The sequence below is a fragment of the Vollenhovia emeryi genome, unplaced genomic scaffold (genome assembly GCF_000949405.1).
Source record: "Vollenhovia emeryi isolate VEMERY1.0 unplaced genomic scaffold, V.emery_V1.0 DF939131.1, whole genome shotgun sequence".
NCBI lineage: Eukaryota > Metazoa > Arthropoda > Insecta > Hymenoptera > Formicidae > Vollenhovia > Vollenhovia emeryi.
In genome coordinates this window covers 2,666,342-2,686,679 of record NW_011967235.1, presented here as the reverse complement: position 1 = coordinate 2,686,679, position 20,338 = coordinate 2,666,342, and the positions used below count along the sequence as shown (strand labels likewise).

The 20,338-nt window shown below is 47.2% G+C and overlaps 1 protein-coding gene across 5 annotated transcripts in view; it reads right to left on the bottom strand.

The window, feature by feature from the left end:
• The window catches only part of LOC105568189 (serine/threonine-protein phosphatase 2B catalytic subunit 2-like), a 133,883-nt gene that overhangs the window by 10,336 nt on the left and 103,209 nt on the right, over positions 1-20,338 (bottom strand). For 3 of the 5 annotated variants that reach the window (XM_012023643.1, XM_012023645.1, XM_012023646.1), the window contains exons 7-10: positions 14,040-14,179; positions 10,629-10,800; positions 10,338-10,464; positions 9,173-9,253 (exon numbers count right to left, since the gene is read on the bottom strand). In XM_012023643.1, the coding sequence (XP_011879033.1) occupies positions 9,173-9,253; positions 10,338-10,464; positions 10,629-10,800; positions 14,040-14,179 (520 nt within the window). Of the gene's footprint in view, positions 1-5,435; positions 5,469-7,487; positions 7,491-9,172; positions 9,254-10,337; positions 10,465-10,628; positions 10,801-14,039; positions 14,180-20,338 lie in introns of all 5 variants that reach the window. The other 2 variants (XM_012023644.1, XM_012023642.1) reach the window with 2 other exon arrangements.

The window sequence follows — 20,338 nt, the reverse complement described above, 5'->3', positions numbered from 1 at the left end:
GTTATCACGTTTATCGTCAACGTGAGCTGGCGAGCGCGATCCTCGTGCGATCCTCGCGCGAATATTAAGTACTAGCTCGCTCGGTTAAATCTAGGAGACCTAAGTATACACTATAGCATGCGCAAAAGAAAACTGGTAATCAAAAGATAAAACGCTCGGTGGCTGACGGAGACCGAGTTAAGTAAAGGATACACGTACTCAATGTAACTCAAAGAGGTAACTTAAGCATAAAGACGATAACAAACGAGCAGATTCAGGGGCAGAGAGAAAGAGAGAAAGAGAGAACGAAAAAAAAGAACAGAAAGAGAGGTCAGAGTAACAGTGAGAAGAGTCGGAGTGTGTATGGAGGGGTGAGAGAGTGAGACAGAAGGCTCTGAATATAATGTTCGCAGGAGAGGGGGGGGGGGCACAAGTGAGAAAAATTAATGTCGACGTCGGATGTCGGCCAATGGGGGGGGGGATGACTTTTTCGTGGAGTGGAAAAATGTGTCCGGCAGCTTTGCGCACCCGAGGATACGGCGCGTCGCGTCGTGAATCGACATGAACGCGCGGCAACACGTCTCTTGAAATTTTTCTCGAGGTCGTGTCTCAGTGTCCGCGTCGGTGAGTGGAGGATCGGGGCGGGGGAGTAAGCGGGGGGGGGGGAAGGGAAAAAGAGAAGCGAGCGACGACGACGGCATCGAAGGGCGCGACTGTCGCGGGATAAAGACAGGCCGGGAGAAATATCGTGGTTGAATAGTTTGCTTATTAAAGGCCTCGGTGGAGTGTAAAAATAAGGTAACACAGAGGAGGACCCTTCCTCAGTGCGATCAGAACGCGCGATAACGCGGCGACGGAGAATCGCTTCGCACTGGCCAATTAAAGAGAAGCGCCCGAGAGGTCCCGACTGAAAAATTAATCCTCGGGACGCGCGATCTTCTTTTTCACGTCGTTACAGGCGGCACAGGTTGCTCCGGTGGACCGTTACACTGGGCGCCCTCGTCACTTGTTATCCCGCGAAGAGAATTTCGACTCTGATCCGACGAATCGTCGGGGATGATGTGACGCGCGAACGAAAACGCGACAGAATTGGCAAGAAGGAGAAATAACAAGGAAATTATTTATTAAGGCGAGAAGATATATAAAGACATCGATATTACGCCTCGAGGATTAATTCTGCCGATTCGACGAATCTGAACGACGCACCTGAATTTATTCTGGACGCGATGAGTTTCTATCGATTGCCGTAGAAGTCCGCGGAAACGAGGTGAAGAATCGCGGGGTTTTTACGCCGGGAAGCTCGAGGAGAACGGAAAATATGTATAAGAAAGCGAACGATGTCGCAGCTGGTTCGCCCGAGAAGGTGAAAAATGGCCCCGCGTGGAGAGAGCCCGCCCTCCCCGCCTAGCCCCGTTTCTTCTTGTTCCATGACCTGAGCTCGTTATAGTCGTTTTCTATCTTTCTTCACCTCGGAAACGAGACCGGGGAGATATCTAACGTCGGGAGTAACGGATAGCTCGACAATAGAATGTGTCTGCGGCGGAGTCGGTGCCTGCGTTGCGTAAACTCCCCCGCGGAAATCCGAGGCGAGCGACGTCAAATCGCTCGTTGCGCTCAATCTTTCGTATGATTTCAGCGCACCCGTCGAATGCTGGCTTTATCTCGCCGACTGTCACGACGCGAGGAAGAAACGAATATTAACCCTTTGCTGTCCTACATCGAGCCTGGACGCAATCGCGTCGCGACGGTCCATCGCGCAGTTCTCCAAGCGTTCGAATTCTGCACGCGATTACAATAGGCAAACTATACCTTTGGGCTCTCCATAAATTCTTTCAAGTGACAAAACTTCTTCCGCTCACGTTGGACCAGTCAATAGGATGAAATTGGAGACGGAATACTTCATCTTCCCTTATTTGCGAGAGATAATTTGAACCGCAAAAGGACTGAGCTAATCCTGCAATCGAAATTTGCAACAACGTACAACGAAGATATGAATATGAATCGCATCCGCGAGCCGTTGATCGTTACCTAATTCCTCCTGTATTTCGCGACAATTATCGGCCTTGATTTCACCGCGCGAGGCCGGTTCTGGCTTTGGTTCGACTAGCCCGGAGGATTGTTGCGAGCTCGGCTCAGCTCGCGCCCGTCGCAATGGGACTTTACGTGCGCGCCGGAATGCACACAGGAATGAACGACTGACTCGAGTCGGCCTGGAGGGCAAGATGCCGATGGAACCGCGCTTCGTAAGGGAGCCGGCAAACGGTTGATCGATGCTTCGTGGCCTTCCCTCGTTATCTCACGGAAACTCGGTGCGTTCTATCGATCGGATATACCTTCCCGGGCCGTTCGGGCTTTCGGTCGCTCCGAGGAGGAGGCGCCCGAAAGCCTCTTTTGCTCCGGATTTCGCTCGAAGAGCCTCGCGGAAGAGAGAGATAGAGAGAGAGAGAGAGTCGACCGGGGGAGGAAGGAGCGAGGAGAATTCTACGTGGGTGGCGCGTCGTCCGTTGAAAGCCGAGCTCTCTCAGGGCTGACCGGAAATTGTCGAGAATCTTGTCGATCGCGATTAGTTAATTAAACACGACTTTCGACAGTGACGGGCGCGTGTAACTCGAATTATGGCGTATCGATTTTTCGTCGATGCCCGCGTGATCGGATGAGAAATTAAGGCGCTCAAGCGGCTCTCGGACAGATGTTACGACGGACAATCGCGTCTGGCTTTAATATCTCTCGATCGAATAATCACCAGATATTTCTATTTATAAACCTTGGAGCGATCGTGCTTTCGAGACCGTGAGACAAGTTTTGCATTTCGTGCACGTACTTTCGTTCTCACCGTAACTTCAATTGCCACTTGGACTGGAGAAATATTTTTTTAACACTTATATTTGATTCTCGCGAGAGAAGAAACAGCGAGCGAGGCAGGGGAGGCTTCTCAGCTCCACTTTCTTACAATTTTCATGCAACGGCGCAACTTCGCGCGCGATACCTAAATTAAATTGAAATTTCGCCCCGAGTTTGGGTACGTCGCGATCCGGAAGTACGATCGAGTCTTAATGGAAGCGAGTTTCGGCGAAATGTTTCTCGCGTTTCTTCTATGCACACACGCCGGGGGGGGGCTCGAGTATATATGTGCGTTTCAAAGGCAAATGAACGGTCGGCGAATATTGTTGCTCGAACTGTACGGACGTCTCCGTCGGCCGAGATCGGTCTCGGTGTGCTATCGACGACCTCGGTCCAGCGAGGAGAAACCTTGCGGATGTATCGGATCAGGCGGGTCCGGGCGCAGCCGGTCGCGCTCGTAAAACCGGAAGCATTGTTAGTGGAGTGTCCAATGTTCGTTCGCTGGACGTTGTTAAGAGAACGAGCAAGCGGGCACACACAATCCACACAGCAATCCACGCGCGCGCGCACACACACACACACACGTCTGAGCGTACAAGAGCGAGATATCTCACGCTGCATCGTAAAGCGCGCAAATAAACCGAACTCAAGTCAAACGAGCGAAACTCAAACGAGAGACGGGGACGCGGCGGCTGTTTTAGGTATTGCTGGGGGGAGGCTGGCGGAAGGACGGCAGAAGGGGGTTGGTTTTAAAGTCGTAAAACCGTGTCGCGAGCGCCATAACGAACGCAATGCGGAAATTCGCCGGCTAAATCCCAGAATGAGCGAAAGAGAGAGAGAGAGAGAGGGCAGGCGGGAGCAAGAGAAAGAGAGAGTGAGGGACCGAAGGCAGAAACGGAGAGGAGAGTGAACGGTCGAATGGCACCTATGTGTTCGCCGAACTTTCTCGACTAATCCACCGAGCTTTATGAAGCTCTTCTCGAGACGAGCATAAATTCGCGTCAACTCTGTTGTTGTCGCAGGCGACCGAGGTCCACCGAGCGGGGGGACCGTGCGGAAGAGCGACCGTATTTCCCGCTGCGCGCATTTGCGTCACGTTACTTTGGATTTCAGAGGCAGGTGCCGAGAAGAAAGCGTCAGGTCCGAGGGAAATATAAAAAAAAAACGAGTTGTTTCGTCGCGTCTTGCGATAACCCTTTTACTCTTTACGAGCAGCACCTCGACACGCACGTTACTTTTTCTCCCATACTTTCATCGCGCTTGCGATATGATGACTTCGTGTCGCTTCGAAATGTGATTTCAAGTCGGGAACGGGCTGGACGCATTATTGTTCGTGTTGCCGATGAGTAACACGGCGTGCTTGATCGTTGACGAGAAGCGCAAGAAGCAGGCGGGAAAGGGGTTAACGAGACAACACAAACGTGGGTGACGACGAGAGAAAAAAAAAACGAAAAGAAAGAGAAAGGTCGGAGAGAGGCGAGATCACCGTGAACGGTATTAAATTCTGCACGGGGACATGTGTGGTACAGAGGCGGCGATGTGTAACGCAAGAGAATCAGTGTTCAAAACGGAAAGGCAACGGGAGGAAACGGAGGTGAGAAAACGACGTGTTTTAACGGCGTGTTCCCCGGCAAGTAACGGACGATTACAATTGTGTTAGCTCAATCCGAAGTCCGAGGGGGGGGGGGATGGTTATGCGGCACGTTTAAAGGAAGTAGAAGATGATGACGAAGATAGAAATATGTAAGTATATAGACAGACAGAGATATATGTATAATATACAGGAACGAAGAGAGAAAAGTCAACTCAACATACGAGAAAGTAATATCTCGCGCGGAACGTTCGTGTCGACGTCGTTCTACTGGGTGCATCGCGGGGTGCAAGTTGCTCGCCGAGGAGCATTTAGCTGAAATAAAAGCGCTCCCGCCATAATGGTGGAAATAATTGAAATTTTCGACTCGTCGATCAAGACAATTGCCGTTGAATTATAATCTTACGTCATATTACGCCTTGCCTGTCGACCGTACTAATTTGAGAACCGCGCAGCGGGGAGGCTAATTGTACCGTTAACTTTACAGAGAAGATACCGAAGATAAATTAAATTACCATCGATACTGCGTACATGCGTCGAGGAAACCGAGGTTGTCTTCCCGCGTTATTATTGCGTCGGTAGAAAAAAAAAGATGGCAGTACCTTTCCACGTCATTGAAAAATATCGTGCGAGCGTGAAAACCGCGTTTACCGCGCACGGGGAATACACTTGTTCCGGCAGAACGCACGTCACGAGGCGCACCCGCGCGATAAAAACGCAAGAGACAGAAACGGAACGGAAACAGAACGGAACCGAAACGCAGGAGAGAACACTGGCGGGGAGGAAAACAAGGAACGAAAGAAGGAAACACAGAAACAAAAAGAAAAAAAAACGAAAAGAGTTAAGATCACACACTTTTGTCACAGATACATCGTGGTACGAAAAGAAAGGAACGGAGAAACGGAAGAAGAAAACAAGAAGAGAAGGAAGAAATCTCTCGTTGGGTTATACTCTTGGCACGCACGAAAAAGAAGAAAAAAATCTTGGCTCTTCAAGTAAGTCGTCGGCTCTCACGGGGACTTACCATTCTTTTTTTGGACAACGACTTTGGCTGCGACTTTACGGGGGTTGCGGTATGCCGAACGATCGGAGTTTTGAGTGGTAGTAGTAGAAGTAGTAGTAGAAGTAGTAGAGGTAGTAGTAGCATAGTGTCGTGCCGAGATAGGAGGAGTCCAAGGCCAGTGTGATTGATACAAATATAATAGAGAAGGAGTACGATATAAAAGACAGTCAGTGCAACTTCGGGGGGCGGGGGTGTGGGCGGGGGGGTTGGGGGGGCGAGAAAGGGGAGGGCAAGAGCGAAGGGGGTTGTGGGCGGCGCATATATCTCTCGCGATAATTAAAGGAGGCGAAACCCGGGGGGGGGGGGTAGGGGAGGAGAGTAGTGGAGGGGTGCGGGAGGGGCCGAGGGTGTCTTTATTGATCGAAACACCGGGACTCTCTGTTTGAACTCTTTTTTTTTTTCGATCAGAGCGGCCTAGCCGCAACGGCCAGGAAAACGTTTCTCGCGAGCGCGTTCTTTACGAGACGGCTTCGGTGGGGGCGGGGGATGGGGGTGAAGGGGGGTGACTTTCTTTCGGGGCTTGTGGACCCGGCCCGGTGGATGGATACTTGTTAGACCCGGTGGTCGTCCACACCGGACAGGTGTATCGATCTGACCTTCCGACGCGCCGCGAATTGCGGGAATGAATTAACCCGGTGTCTCCTTCTCGGGCACACGTGGACGAATGTAAAATTAATCGGCGGCAGCCAGCCGACACAGATCGATATCGCGGATATCGTAAAAAATATATACGTCTTTGTCACGGCTCGGCGATGACGTTCGATTCAAAACCCGATCCGCGCTGTCGCCGGAGAGGGGGTGGGAGGAGGGGGAGATGGGGGGGAGAAACCGCGATCATCACCGGTCGCAAAGCTCCATCCGCCGATTCCCGGAGAGGGTCTTTCAATTTTTCTCTTTTAAACTTTCCATACGTAAGGACGATGGGCAGAGTGACTATACATATACATATGTGAGATATATGAGAGAAAGAAAAAGAAAGTAACAGAATAGGGGGGGCGGGATGGACGTGACACGCGTGAAATTGAAATTGACCGTGGAACTCGGACAGAGTGGTTAGAGAGTCGATCGGAGCAAACGAAGTGACAAATAAAATCGATCTGTAGACAGTCCCGGGGTAACATCGAGAAATAATGAGGGCGAGATCGATTTACTAGCGTCATCTTACCCGGTCGTTGCGATGCATGCGTGAATTAAATTAACGCGTGATGCGCAAGATGGCAAATGATGATCTCCGCCCGATTAGCTTCGAGCTGAAAAAGTACTTGGAACTCGTAAAGCTCAAGACCCTCGCGAAGTAGTTATACGTGCTTTGAAAAACAAGCAAAGGGGATCGTGCCATCTTGAACAAACGTTTAATGGAGACAGGGTGAAGATGCTATGAGTATAATGATGCAGAAAATCAAAGTCTACCGTTGAAGATGTAAAAATCCAGGCTGTGTGCCGTCGAGACACGTCGTATATGTATTACACACACACATGTATATATACGTAATCGGGGAAATGAAAATAAAAATGCCAAGAAGAGCAGATACGGAGAGAGAAAAAGAGCGGGAAAGAAAGATAAGTGAAAATCTCACATCTCGATGCGAGAAATCGCAAGTATCGCGAGACAGATGATCAAAGGTAAAGAAAAAAATTATATATACAAATATGTAGAAAAATGGTAAATATATATACACACACACATATATCACGCGCATGGATCTTATATAGAACGGAAGACGAAGATGAAAAGAGTCAGACGCGAACGTACGTACGTTCTTCTCCTTCCGAGAGACACGATGTTACGGATAAAGAAAAGAGAGAGAGAAAGAGAGAGACAGAGAGAGATAGAGAGAGAGAGAGAGACGGTAATAAAGAAAGAAAAATACGGAGGGAGAGAAAAAGAGATAGAAAGAGAAACAAAGAGAAACTCGACATCGAGAAACTACTATGAAATAGCTAAGAAATTAATGATAATCAATGAAGCTCTTAATCGTGTGACGTCTAGAAGAATCGAGCGGCGTTTCTTACCATCTGTCCGTGCAGCGGGTGAAAATGCAAACAGAAAGAGAATTCAAGATTTGTCTCTGGAAGTTACAAGAGTGAGATCGCGTGGCGGGGGGAGGTGAGGTTATAGAGACATTTTCTTTTTTTCAAATCAACTATTCTTTCGATGAATATCCGGGGAATCGCGCGCCACTACTGTTTCTTTTTCTTAACTTCGAGAAGATGAACTTTAAGAGGGATGCGCGAACATCAGCAAAGTCATGTGAGTCGTGGGGGGTATCCATGAGAATATTTAGAGTACGTAGAATTCGCAGGTGTCGTTGAACGATCAAAGAAATTGTGGTGGAAATTGACCGGTCGATCGATCGTGCGCGCGAAATTTGCCGCGAGGCAAACAGAAAAAAAAAATACGAGACTTCGTTTCGAAATTGCGTTAAATTAAAAGCGATCGGACGAAAAATTAACGGCGCGTTCCCACTTTCATCGCCGCGATGAAAAGCGAACAGTCGCGCGGTTCTCGGCGAAATTCGCGCACGCCGTTATCCAATCCGCGTGCACGATCGATCTTCCCTTTCGGCGGAGAATGCGACGATTCGCAGAACGGGGGGGGATTCATTTTTCATCGTTAGATCGTCTCCAGATCTTTTCTATCGGCCCGGCGCGCGCGGCGGGACGTGAGGGATGAATCCGCGCATTCTCGCCGGTGCACGAAGATGATGCGGTCTCTCTTAGATCGTGTCGGAGCTTGTAAGAGATTCCAGATATTAGCGGAATCTCTGCCCGTCTTATCTCTCGCTCGTCCGTCCGGCCGTCCTCTGGGTGACGGATAAGATTGAAACCGCGTCTCATCTCACGCCGCCATCGAAGCGTCACCTCGAACGGAATGAATTTATCGAGGATCAGATTTAATCGAAAGAAGCAGATCTCGCGAATCGAATGACGGAGATGCTGCGGGGAAAAAATACGCTCCTCCAGCATAATCGCGGGCGTTCTAAATAAAACGAACGAATTTTTCTGATTCGCGAGACGGTTGAGACTAGAGACCCTCTAATCAGAGTCTGGACATGCGGTATCCAGCTTCTGATTGGTTCGCCATGTTTATGATTTTCCCACTGAATTTTGAACTGACAATTTTAATCCACTTTTATAGTTTTACAAACGACAGGTCATCGTGATTGATTTTCATTATTTTGATGCGTATCCCATTGTCGAGGTGTTATTGCAAAATGGTGCTGCACATCCACCCATTTTTGCAATAAACAGCAAACTCACACTATTGTCAAACTTCGTGCGATGTGCGGTTATATTTTAGATGACGTCTCGATCTAATGGCAGCTTAAAGAGAGAGTGAGATATTCGCACTGCTCTCTCTCTCTCTCTCTCTCTTTCTCTCGTTGGATTTGACTAAACATGGCGGACAGCTCTGTTGGCCAGACTCTGATTAGAGGGTTTCTGGCTGAGACAAGAACGGGCGTTTTCGTCGCGTACTCACAACACCCTCGTGTCGTGACTCTCTGCACGATTTTCGTATTAGACAAGAAAAATTCAGACACGTCAAAAATAGCCGATGTGAAAGGGTGAAAGAAGAGAGCGACTCTGATCACGATATAAGAGCGACCAGTCCGAGTGCCGATCTTGTTCGAAACGTCTGCAAAGTAACAGTGTATACGGATTAAGGTGGGGATTGAGAGCTAAATGGTAGACATTACCTTCCTCGAGCGCGTCATCGCCGTCGCTCATCAGCTCGTCGTCCGAGCAAATGTTCAGCACGTTCACCAGCATTTCTGTGACTGCAAGTTAAAGCGAAAACCGTCTGTCAAATTCCGAGCGCAGCATATCTTTCAATGGACTGCGCTAATGAACTACCTTATCTCTACTTCGAAATATTTTACTAAAAAATTTAAGATATCTGTTTCCTATCCCTACGCTGATAAAAAAAATATCTTAATAAAATAAACATTACTTTACTCAAGAAAATTATTCATTAGGTGGCTCCTAATAGTTTATTAATTTAAATTTAAAAAATAATAAACAAATTAAAACATGCATTTTTTAAATTTAAGTATTTATTAAATATTAAGCAGTAGATAATTTTAAATTTAAAAAATTGTACTTTAATTCTATAAAATGTTTACTAAGTAAATAAGATATAAGTTTTACAGCGAAAAAAATTGGATTTCTTATATTTGACAAAAACAATGATTTAATTTAATAAATAGTATTCTCTATCTTATAAAATCTTTAGTTAAATGTAGAGAATGTAATGATTTAAATTAATTAATTTAATATAATACGCAGATTTACTTGAAATTTGACATTTTTATTTAAATAGAATAAATATTTCCTTCAGTAAAAAAATAATTTTAAGTGACTCTATTTACTTAGTTTAAAATAATTTTTTGTCAGTGTAGTAGCACAGTACATTGGCTAAACGTTGGCCCAATACAACCAAATATTGGGCCAATGGCACTGTGCTACTAGGGATCTAAAAATCATCGCATTAAAATTTGTCCCATATTTTTTTCTCTCAGGTGTTGATCGATCTGTTCGATTAATCATTAGATTTAGTAGCACCTCGCTACTAAATAAAATACGTCGCGTGCACACTCAGATAAAAGATTTAGTTAGATTAAAGAAATGCTATTTACTTGTACCAAAACAATTGCTAGATTTGAAGAAACAGATATGAATTCTTTCAGAAATTCCAGTCTCGATAAAATAAAATTTTGGTTAGGAAATCATTTGTTTGAAATGAAGTAAAAGTCTAGCCAGGTGAAAAAACAAATTTGTTTGAAGCAAACTTTTTTCTGGGTGTAGAGATATAACAATGTTTGACAGAAGCAAGCGGGATTCGTCGGCGACGAAGTGACTTACCTTTCTCGCCGACAAACGGTAGGGACCATGTGAAAACGTCCATGAAATTGGGCAACCAGTACGGGTGTGGCGAGCAATTGAACTGCCTGATGTTCATCACGTTGTTCTCGTACTTTAAAACCGCCGCCTGCGGGCACAACGAGCACACCGGGACTTTACGATTGCAGACCAGCGCGGTCCACGCGGGTCGTAAAACGAACGACGCCCGGCGTGGACCATAAATGCGACAGTTTAAATTAATGTCCAAGTTTTACAGTCAATGCGACTGGTGGGCGCGAACTAGGCCTTTACCTTGTTGTTGTACACGTCGAGATAGTTGGGCGCGCTGAAGATGGTGATAAGGGACGGGAAGCCCGTCGTCTGGGACTTTCGGTACATGCGATATCCGGCGTCCTGAGCCTCGTGCGCCCTTATGATGCTGAGCAAATTGTTGTTTTGCAGAAAGTCGCAACACGCCGCGTAACTGCAAGCAGACATTATCGATCGGTCGCTTAAAGATTGGGATTCGTCTATTACAACATTTTTCTTAGCATTAATGAACAACATGGGACACTCCGGTGGCGGGGTAAATGACTCGGCCTCCTAAAACTTTGAATAGAACGCCGACATTTTTCCGAATAAATTCCGCAGCAAGATCGCTACGGGGCGTGCAAGTTTCACGAGCGCTCGCCAGGCAGCCACCGACGCGGATATTCACACCGGGAAATTCGTGTATCTTAAAATCGCGACCTGGATTAACGTCGTAGCGCGCGATCTTTTTTGGCACACGCATCGAAAACAATTGCGCGAGCGCCAAACGATCAATCTTAACGCGTCGGGAACGACTGGCGCAGCTTTTTGTGCGTGACTCCGTGGATTTGCACAGAATTGCCGGAGCGCTCTAAACATCCAAGTCGAATTAGTTTCTATTTGTGAGATTGATCGAAGCTCCGGCCTTAGATCGCTAAGTTTCGGGACGGGTAAACTCGTTAGCGCGAGTCAGGGTGGCCGAGTCTTTCGTACGACGTGCGGCTTTTAATGGCGATCCGTCCCTATCAGCCGGACACCGGATGGCGAACGTACCGGCGCTCATGCCCGCGTAAACAAATGAAGCCGCCGAAAACGTCAACGGGACGACCCTTCTCGCGCTACCATAACTGACCCGGCCAAGAATCGTGAGAAATGTTTGCGCCACGTCGCGGCACGGTCATTAACGGCCATTAAGACCCGTTCATAGCGCCGACAGAGATTAATGACGAGGTGAAATCTCTCGAAAACCGCGCCGCTCGCCAATGCGGCCGGTATCGATCCCCGGGTCGTTGAATCTTAACTTCGATACGCACACATCCCGGCGCGGCGATAAGATGATTTATTTTAACGTCGGAACGTTATTGCGGCGCGCGAGATGTGTTCCGCTTCCTCGTCGTAACAGCCGCACAGCGGCCTCGGGTCATTAGGGGGGGATGGGGGTGGGAACGGGGTAATCAGGAGCTTCATTACGAGTCGGACGTTCCAGGGGGAGGGTAAGTGGTACGGGTCCGCGGTGCAGTCGGACGACTGCACCGGCGATTACCGCCGGACTGCTTGCATACTGCTCGAGACGCGAGGTGTGATTTATGTTCGCGTGAAACTTAATGCACGTCCCGGACCGAGGCACGATAATGCGGGAATCGAAAATGAGGGATTAACTGGGACGTCTTCATAACGGCCGCCTATTATCTTATCGTGATCGCGATTGCCGGCGCCGCGACCGCGCGCGTATATCAATGAACAACTTGATTATGAAAATCACCTCGATAAATTACCCTGCCGTTGCTACTCGAGAAATACCGGCATACGTACGATTCCTCGCTGGCGTGAGGGCAGCAGAACGATCGTCGTAATACGATTCTGTCGTAAGACTTAAGCCAGTGTCGAAGACAATTGTCGTAGACGTATGTCGCATCGCAAGGCGTCGTACGACAATTTTTTGTAACTCGCGACACTGACTCACTTACGTCTTACGACGGAATCGTAAACGGTTACGATGATCTTTCTGCTCAGGCCCTAAAGGCTGAATCAGACCAGCAATTGCCGGCTCGGAATGGATTGGAATTGGCGATTGTCTTCTAGCCAATGAGAACAGCCAGCGATTTAATCGACTCTCATTGGCTAGAAGACAATCGCCAATCGCCAATCCCAATCAAATCCGAGTTGACGATCGCTAGTCTGATTCGGCCTTAACGCGTCAACATTAAACAGAGACACTCGATATCAATTTGCCGCCGGAGATCGCCGCGACCGCGTCGAGAATTAAAACGAGTTTTTCCGGAATTTAATCTATTACAGTCTGCCTCGCGGACGCACGTGGCACGTACGTGAACAAATGAATAGGAAACGTTACGGACGCGCGCGGGCGCGCGAGACGGCTGACACTTAAACGAATCTCGGTGCTCATTAGCGCCGGCCGTTCGTATAATTAGCGGAGCCGCGCGAGGAACTGTCGCGTCCGCGGTTTGCTGACGCTGTCGTATAACGCGGCTGTTATTAATCGCGCGCGGGGCAAACCGCGGACGTGTCCGCGGATGCTGACGATGGGACCGTGCGCGACGTGGGACCGAACGTGACGCACGTAGGAAGATTCAGCGAAGAAGGAGGATCTCTCGGGATTCCGCGGGGCGCCGGAAGGGCGGGAGAGGAAGCCGAAGTTACCTCGTTTCACGCTGCGTGATCGCGCGAGAGGGATGTGTCCGACGCGCTTCCGGCTGCGCCGCTCGCAAACAGATGGCGAGATAATTACCCCGTTGGAGGGAGCTAACGGGTTGGCTGGGAGGAAAAAACGAGGACCCGAGGACAGCCGCGAGATGTATCGCACAAGCATATCGCATTTCCACGGCAAAAAGAACTCCAGCTACCGCCGAGCGCGGCGATAGGGTGTTGACCTCGTTTTTCCTTTTCTCCGCTAATACGTCCTTTATTATTACGTTAACACCGTGGTATCGACGCGTTCCACCGATATATCGACGACACCAACGAAAAGTATTGTAATTGCATTTCCGATTATACGCGATCCTTTTTTTTTAACACTCTTTATTGGCAGCGTGGTTTAATGAAATATCGTAATTTTAATCCGGACAATTTTGTATTCGCCTGTTTGTATGTACATATGTACATTGCAATTAATAAATGAAAGGGGAAGAGAAAAGTTGTATAGATACGATTATTAAATTTCTCTTTTCAATTGTTTCATTTAATTTAGGGATTTATAATTCTATAAAGTTATAAGCAATAAAAATGAAATCTTCCGGAAACTAATTGTAAGTTTTCAAAGGAAGTGAACAGATAACAGAATCATGTTATTCAATTAGTTCCAAACAGATTTTACTTTGACTTTAGTTCTAGACTCGAGTCGTGGATACATATACAAAATGCATTTTAATATTAAAAAAAACTGGAAAATTGTGATATATGTAAATGGTATTCAAGATCATTTTCGTTAAGAACCAATCACGCTCAATAAGCGGTATTTTGTGCAAACTTTAAGTTGGCGACTGACAAAGTCAGTTAGCTGAATTTCATTAATCCCTCGCGTCGAAACTACAAAGTTTATTTCCAGTCTTATAAAACTTCGTATCCAAAAGCCGATAAAAACTCACAGATACCATGTCCGAAGTGGTCTTACACCAGAATTCATACTAGAATTTGTACTGCGTGGCGACGTACTGCGGAAAGGGAGAAACTCACCTGTAAAAGTATGAACAACCCCTGACGCTATTGTGGGAGAAGTGCTCCGCGTTCTTCTCGTTGCCGAAGTCCTCGAGAGGATCCGACCAGAGGAGATCGCACATCGGCCCGAACGCCGGCGGCTCTTTGAACCTGTCCAGCTGGAACAGCGAGTCAACATTGATCGAATTAGCTCAAGGAATTAACTGGTGGCACATCGGCCGGCGCAAACGCAGCGTAATTTTCAGCGTAATTGTACGGGCCATTGTCGGGCTCCGCCGGGACTCACATCGGGCTGGTCGGTCAGTTTGCACTTTGGACTGTATCCCATTTGGAGGTTTAGTTGGTCCGTTACACGTTACACGCGAAATTTATGTGGTTCTGATTGGTCCCGGCTAATTGCGACCGCTTCATTCACGGTTACGTCGCGCCCGTATGTCGTAACGTTTGATTTCGATTTTCGGAATCGCTTCGTAACAGCAGACTTTGGCCCGGTTTCACCTACGTCGGTTAACCTTAAGTTTATTGTTAGTTTCATTCGTTCTGTCTCTCTCCGACTGTTACTGTAGAAAGAGACAAACATGAGTTAATCTAACAAGACTAAAGTTAAGCGACGTTTGGTGAAACCGGGCCTTAAGCCGACGGCACGCGGAACTATTTTTCCAACTGGATTGTTTACGAGAGCCAATCAGGATTCAGTCTTAACTCATCTGATGTAAAACTCTGCATCCTGATTGGCTCGCGCAAGCAATCCAGTAGGAAAAATAGTATCGTATGCCGTTGGCTTTAGATCGAGGTGACTTAAGGCTAAATCCTGATTGGCCCTCGTAAGGAATCCAGTAGGAAAAATAGTATCGTGTGCCGTTGGCTTTATAATACTGCCACTTTGACGACTGCTCGGTACTCGCGAGACACCTCGGTGTCTCTGAAAGAGAGAGAGGGGCGGGCGATAATTTGAGCCCGGAATTGAATTATAATTTGACAGCGATTTGACAGCGTCGAAAACACGTATCGAACGCGACCGGGTCTCGAGGGCGAGGCAAGCTCCGCTGCGAGCTTACGTATCGCGACAGCGCCAAACAAGGCACACGTAAGCCGGATCGTCTGCAGATTGCATTAATTAGGCTAGCGAGCCTGACAACAATATGCTCGCCACGGATTTCTAAATGTCTATTGGCTGCCACTAAATCGCTAAGCACCGAAATCCGATATTCAATGTTGTTAGAATGGCCGACGGAGGTAGATCCTATCTCTCGCTGCCGATCCTGCTTGACATTCACTTGACACCGTGCCGCATATACATTTCCTTAAAGGATCGGCGTGTAACAGTTGAAAAACGATACACGGCAATTTACGTGACGCTTTAAAGTTAACGAATTCGAGTTTAACTACGCCAAAAATTGGAGGTACACGTTAAAATAAAAGGTATACGTAATTATGAGGTACATAAAGATCCATGAAAATAGGAGGGAAGATAGTACTTTGAAATTAGGAGTCTTATTTTCATGAGAAACATGTCACAGAAACATGTCTTGTTGGTGGATGCCCACAGTATAGACATCAAACGGAAGATTGATCGACATTATGTAATTTGCAAATGTACTCTGTACATTCGCAATTTAATTCTTTCTCACGAAAAATGTCTCGAACATCTATATTACAATATGCGTCCGTAATGTATGTAATATGCAGGGTTGGGAAAGTTACTTTATAAAAGTATCTAGTTATAGTTACAGTTTTTTCTGTTACAGTTACTTATTGAGTAACTTATTGAGTAACTGTAACGCGTTACTTTTCAGAATTGGTAACTTGTAACTGTAACTAGTTACATTTTTAGCGAAAAATAAGTAAAACTCAATAAGTAACGAATCGTTACTTTGCAGTTACTTTCTTGAAATGAAAATAAAAATATCAAATCTACATTTGAATTGTAAAGCGCCGATAAAGGGCCTGAGCACACTGGCTGTCTTGTACTCTTAAGACATAAGACAATTATTGTGCGTTACCTCAAGACAAGGGCTTAAAACATAAAACATTGTCTTAAGGCTGTTTTAAGAGTATAAGACAGCCATTCTGCTCAGGCCCAAAGGCGTTTATGCGTAAAAACCTAATGCGACCTGGAGGATTAAAATATAAAGTAACTATTAATGTAACTAATTAAATTAGTTACTAGTTATCGAAAAAAAATGTAACTGAGTTAAGTTACAGTTACAGATGGACAGAAAGTAACGAAGTTAAGTTAGAGTTACCAAAAAAAAGTAACTGTAAGTTTAACTTCGTTACAAGTAACGAGTTACTTTCCAACCCTGGTAATATGCACCTCGTGTCTTTAGCCGACGCGATTATGCAAGTGTGACACGACGAAGGAAGATAATAACAAAAGCTATCTCTCGTTGGCATGGAGACAGGCATTTGCAGGTACATTGTACCTCGTACTACCTGAGGAGGTACGTACGGGAACCACTTGTTACCTTCTAAAAAATGTACCGTGAATTTATAGACGGTACCACGAGCGGTACCTCCAACTGATCGTCATATATTCATTATTACCTTATATATCTTGTACCTCGTGCTAACATACCGGGAAAAATATCGTCCCTCCTATTTGCTTAACTGCATTTTGTTTGCAACTTACTAGATAGTAACTTACTTACAATTAGATAGCACTGTTTAGTAATTTATCTTTTTTTATAGTTTCGTCTCAGTTGATCGCATTGAAATAAAATAACACGACGATGAAAATATAAATTACCGACCACGCTTATAAATAAATTGATGTTTAGCAAAACAGAAAATTAGTGTACTGAGAGCCAAAGAAAAGTTTATTTTCTAAAAACTTTAAATTATTCGGAAAAATGTGAAACGATGTAAAAAATCCAGATAAATCGTACAATTTCCTGACTTTTCCCTGACAATTCCCGGCTTTCCAGATTTCCCTGACCACTGGACACCCTGAGAGTGTAACAGACGGAGAAAGCGTTAACGAAGCGTCCTTCTATATAAATTCTGTATAAACGTGGGAGCTACCGTAAACACCCCGGGCCCAATATGTACTTCGGTTTACTAATCCCGCGGAGAGATTATTTATTTGACAGACACTGAGCAGACGACGACGCATCGCGCTCCCGAATTTGTGAAGCATTCGCAAGCGCGCCGCGCGGATTTATTCTCGGGCCGCGCCGAGAGTCGAGCCACTCCCCTCGAATCGATGTTAAAGGCTCGAAAACTTGGACGGCGAAGTTTCGCTCCGCGGGACGGGCGAGTTTTCGAGCAGAGTGGATATCGAGAGCGGAGACGGGCGCGCGCGCAAGGACAGAGTCTCGCCGCAACGAGAGCTCTCAAATATTTGTTCCGTTGATCTAATCTCGCTGAGAAAAGTCCGCCGGCGCGATCTCGTACCCCATCAGCTCGGCTGCCTTCGGAAATCGCGTTTAATGACTTCCATGAATATGAATGGCCTCGAGAGAAGGGTAGGTAGGTATTTCGCGCGACGCCAAACGTCTCGTCATCGCAAACACGCTCTCCCTCCCCCCGCCCCTCTCCCTCTCTCTCCGTCTTTCTCTCCCGGGGTGCAATCAACGCGGTTAAAATATCGAGGACGAAGATCGCGAGACTCCCGTTTACGTTATTTATAAGCTTCGGTTCTTTTTTTTCCCCTTGCGTTCCGCCGCGTCGGAATTTTCCGTATGCAAAATGCGAAGCTTCGGCTTTATTTTTCATTAAGCGATATACCGATCCCCCGTCTGTTTCTCGCAATATCGTTGTGATTTGACCGTCAATCTTTTTTATATGGGTTTTATTAAAAAATTTTTTCAACCTCCACGTGCGATACCGGTGGAAAATATAATAATTCCGCGTGGCTCTGCAATTCGGCGTGGGAATAATCCGAGACGCAAAGATTAAAGCTGGTTCCGTACGGCGCGTTTATTCACCAAGTATTTAGCCGGGATAAATGGCGCGTGGTGAAAAGTGTCCCTCGGTGTAATAATTTTTTTCTTCTTGCAAACGCGGTAGAGAAAGGATTTGATTTACAATCAAGCTCGAGCTACAAGATTAAAATTAACGCTCGCTCTCAAATTCACCGCAAGCATGAAAGCTGAAAGACTGAAGATACAAGTTTTGATCTTTTCACTGGTCTACGGTTGTTAATTAATGCCACGAGGGAAGAAGAAAAAAATTTGGGAAGAATCGGTTTTTATTTATTTCTTTTAAAACGAACGCCGAAGGAATTACTTGGCGCGATCCGCAGCTCCGAAAAATTAATGAAAATTAATCGAAACTCGGAACTGCCAAGTCCCCACGGTGCACTATCGGCGCCGTATTCCATCTTCGACGATTAGCCGCACCGAAGTTGCACGACGTGATCTTGACGCCGGCTACGAGCTTCACGTAACAGGTAGCGTAATTACGTCGAATGGGTTCGCATACAAGTTCGCGACCCGTTTCCGCGTGAACACGTTGCAGACACGCGGGCGTATTGGGCGCTTATTACGATATAATGAGCAGTTAGTGCGCGATAATGACAGCAGCGGCATTAAGTGAAGCGAGTGTGTCTTATGTCTCCTATCATGTTTGCAGTGTCTATTATAATGATACGTAATAGTGTTTCATTGCCCTGCCCCCCCCCCCCTCCGTGCAACAGTCTTGCTTGCCTTTCGTACCGCATCGATCTTAAATTCCGCGTCCTACGTAAGAGGTAAATTTCTCCAAGTGAGAAACGCAGCGGGATCTGATTGCAACACGTCTCTAAATTAAATTTCAGATAACAGAATTATATTCAGATTATTCGTATAATGTGAGATCAGCTTCCCGCGGTATCTCGCGAACAAGATACTCGCGGTGCCGTTCCAACGGGCGTCGCAACGAGACACACGGGCATTCTCGTCTATATAATATATAAGTTGTCATCATTTGTCGCAATTACTTCAATTTTTGCACGGTGAGAGGAAACGGCGAAATCGTTACTCCTCTTGAAGTATGGAACAATTCGTTGATCACGCCAGTTCGTTTGAAAGAATCATTAATTAAAAATACGGGCTTCCAGGCCAAATTGCGGTCGCCGCAATGGCGCACTCGCGGAGAAGAACGGGCGAGAGGAGGAAGGAGCGAGGGAGAGAAGCGAGAGAGCGAAACGAGAGAGCGAGTGAGTGAGCGAGAGAGAGAGAGAGGGGGGGGGGGGAAGAGGACTGGAGGAGTGGATTCGGGGATGAAGAAGGCGTCGTTTCGCGGCACGAAACAAACGTAATTTAACGTGACGCCCGGCTCATTTCCTTAATGGAATGTTTCCTTTGCCCCTGTGAGAGATATTATGCATCGTCTGTGGATTACGGGCGAAAAATCACCACCTCCCCCTTCCGCTCCTTTTCCGCGCCCCCCTTTCCCGGATGATTCGGGGAAACGCTGTGCAAAATGCGCCGGATCGCGCGATTCTCTCTCGCGTCGCGACGCCGCCGTCGCCACCGCCGCCGCCGCCGTCGCCGCCGCCGCTGCCGCCGCGATGCTCGCGCCGATGCCGATCGATACCTCGGACAGCTACGCTTTGTGTCGTATATCACACAGAGTGTATCTCAACGGTATCCTTTACGCGGTTTCCACGTGGAGCTCCCTTTCAATCGCGCGGCCCCTTCCGCCCACGCCTCCCCCTCCCCTCACGCTCCTCCTCGCCCGCGATGACGCGTGTTTAATCGTGTTTGCCCCTTTATCCGCGCCAGCCGCGTAATCCGCGATTTATAATAATCTGTGAAAAAACACGTCGGTAAAGATCAAAGATAACCGTGTCCGGCGGGGGGTCGTCTCGTTTCGCTAATGCTGTCGCTGTTGCCGGCTCAGAGAGAAAGAGGAGAATAACGGAACGCGAACGTACGGGAAGTCGGACGTAAACGCTGCAGAAAAAAAAACGGCCTGCGGGCCTTCCGACCCTGGTGCGCGTTCCGGCCCGAAATCGTTAATCCTATATCGCTAACGTCTTTCTTACATCCGTGACAGATTTCCCGGCGAATAATCGATCCTCCCTCGGCGAAAAAGCATCGTCGAACTCAAGTCTGCGGATTAAACGCCTCTTAAAATAAAGTACCTCGAGAATCGCGAGCAAGCGCGCGAGGAGATCCCTAACAGTTTCCACGATACGTTAAAGCTGCCGTGACGAAACTGCAAAGTTTCGTCTTGAATATGCTCTAATTAACTAAAACGCTCTAATCCGCGTCCCTCTTCCGGGTGGAAGCGGACTTCCCCTCGCGAAGAGAAAGAGAGAGAGAGAGAGAGAGAGAGAGAGAGAGAGAGAGAGAGAGAGAGAGAGAGAGAGAGAGAGAGGAGGAGGAGGA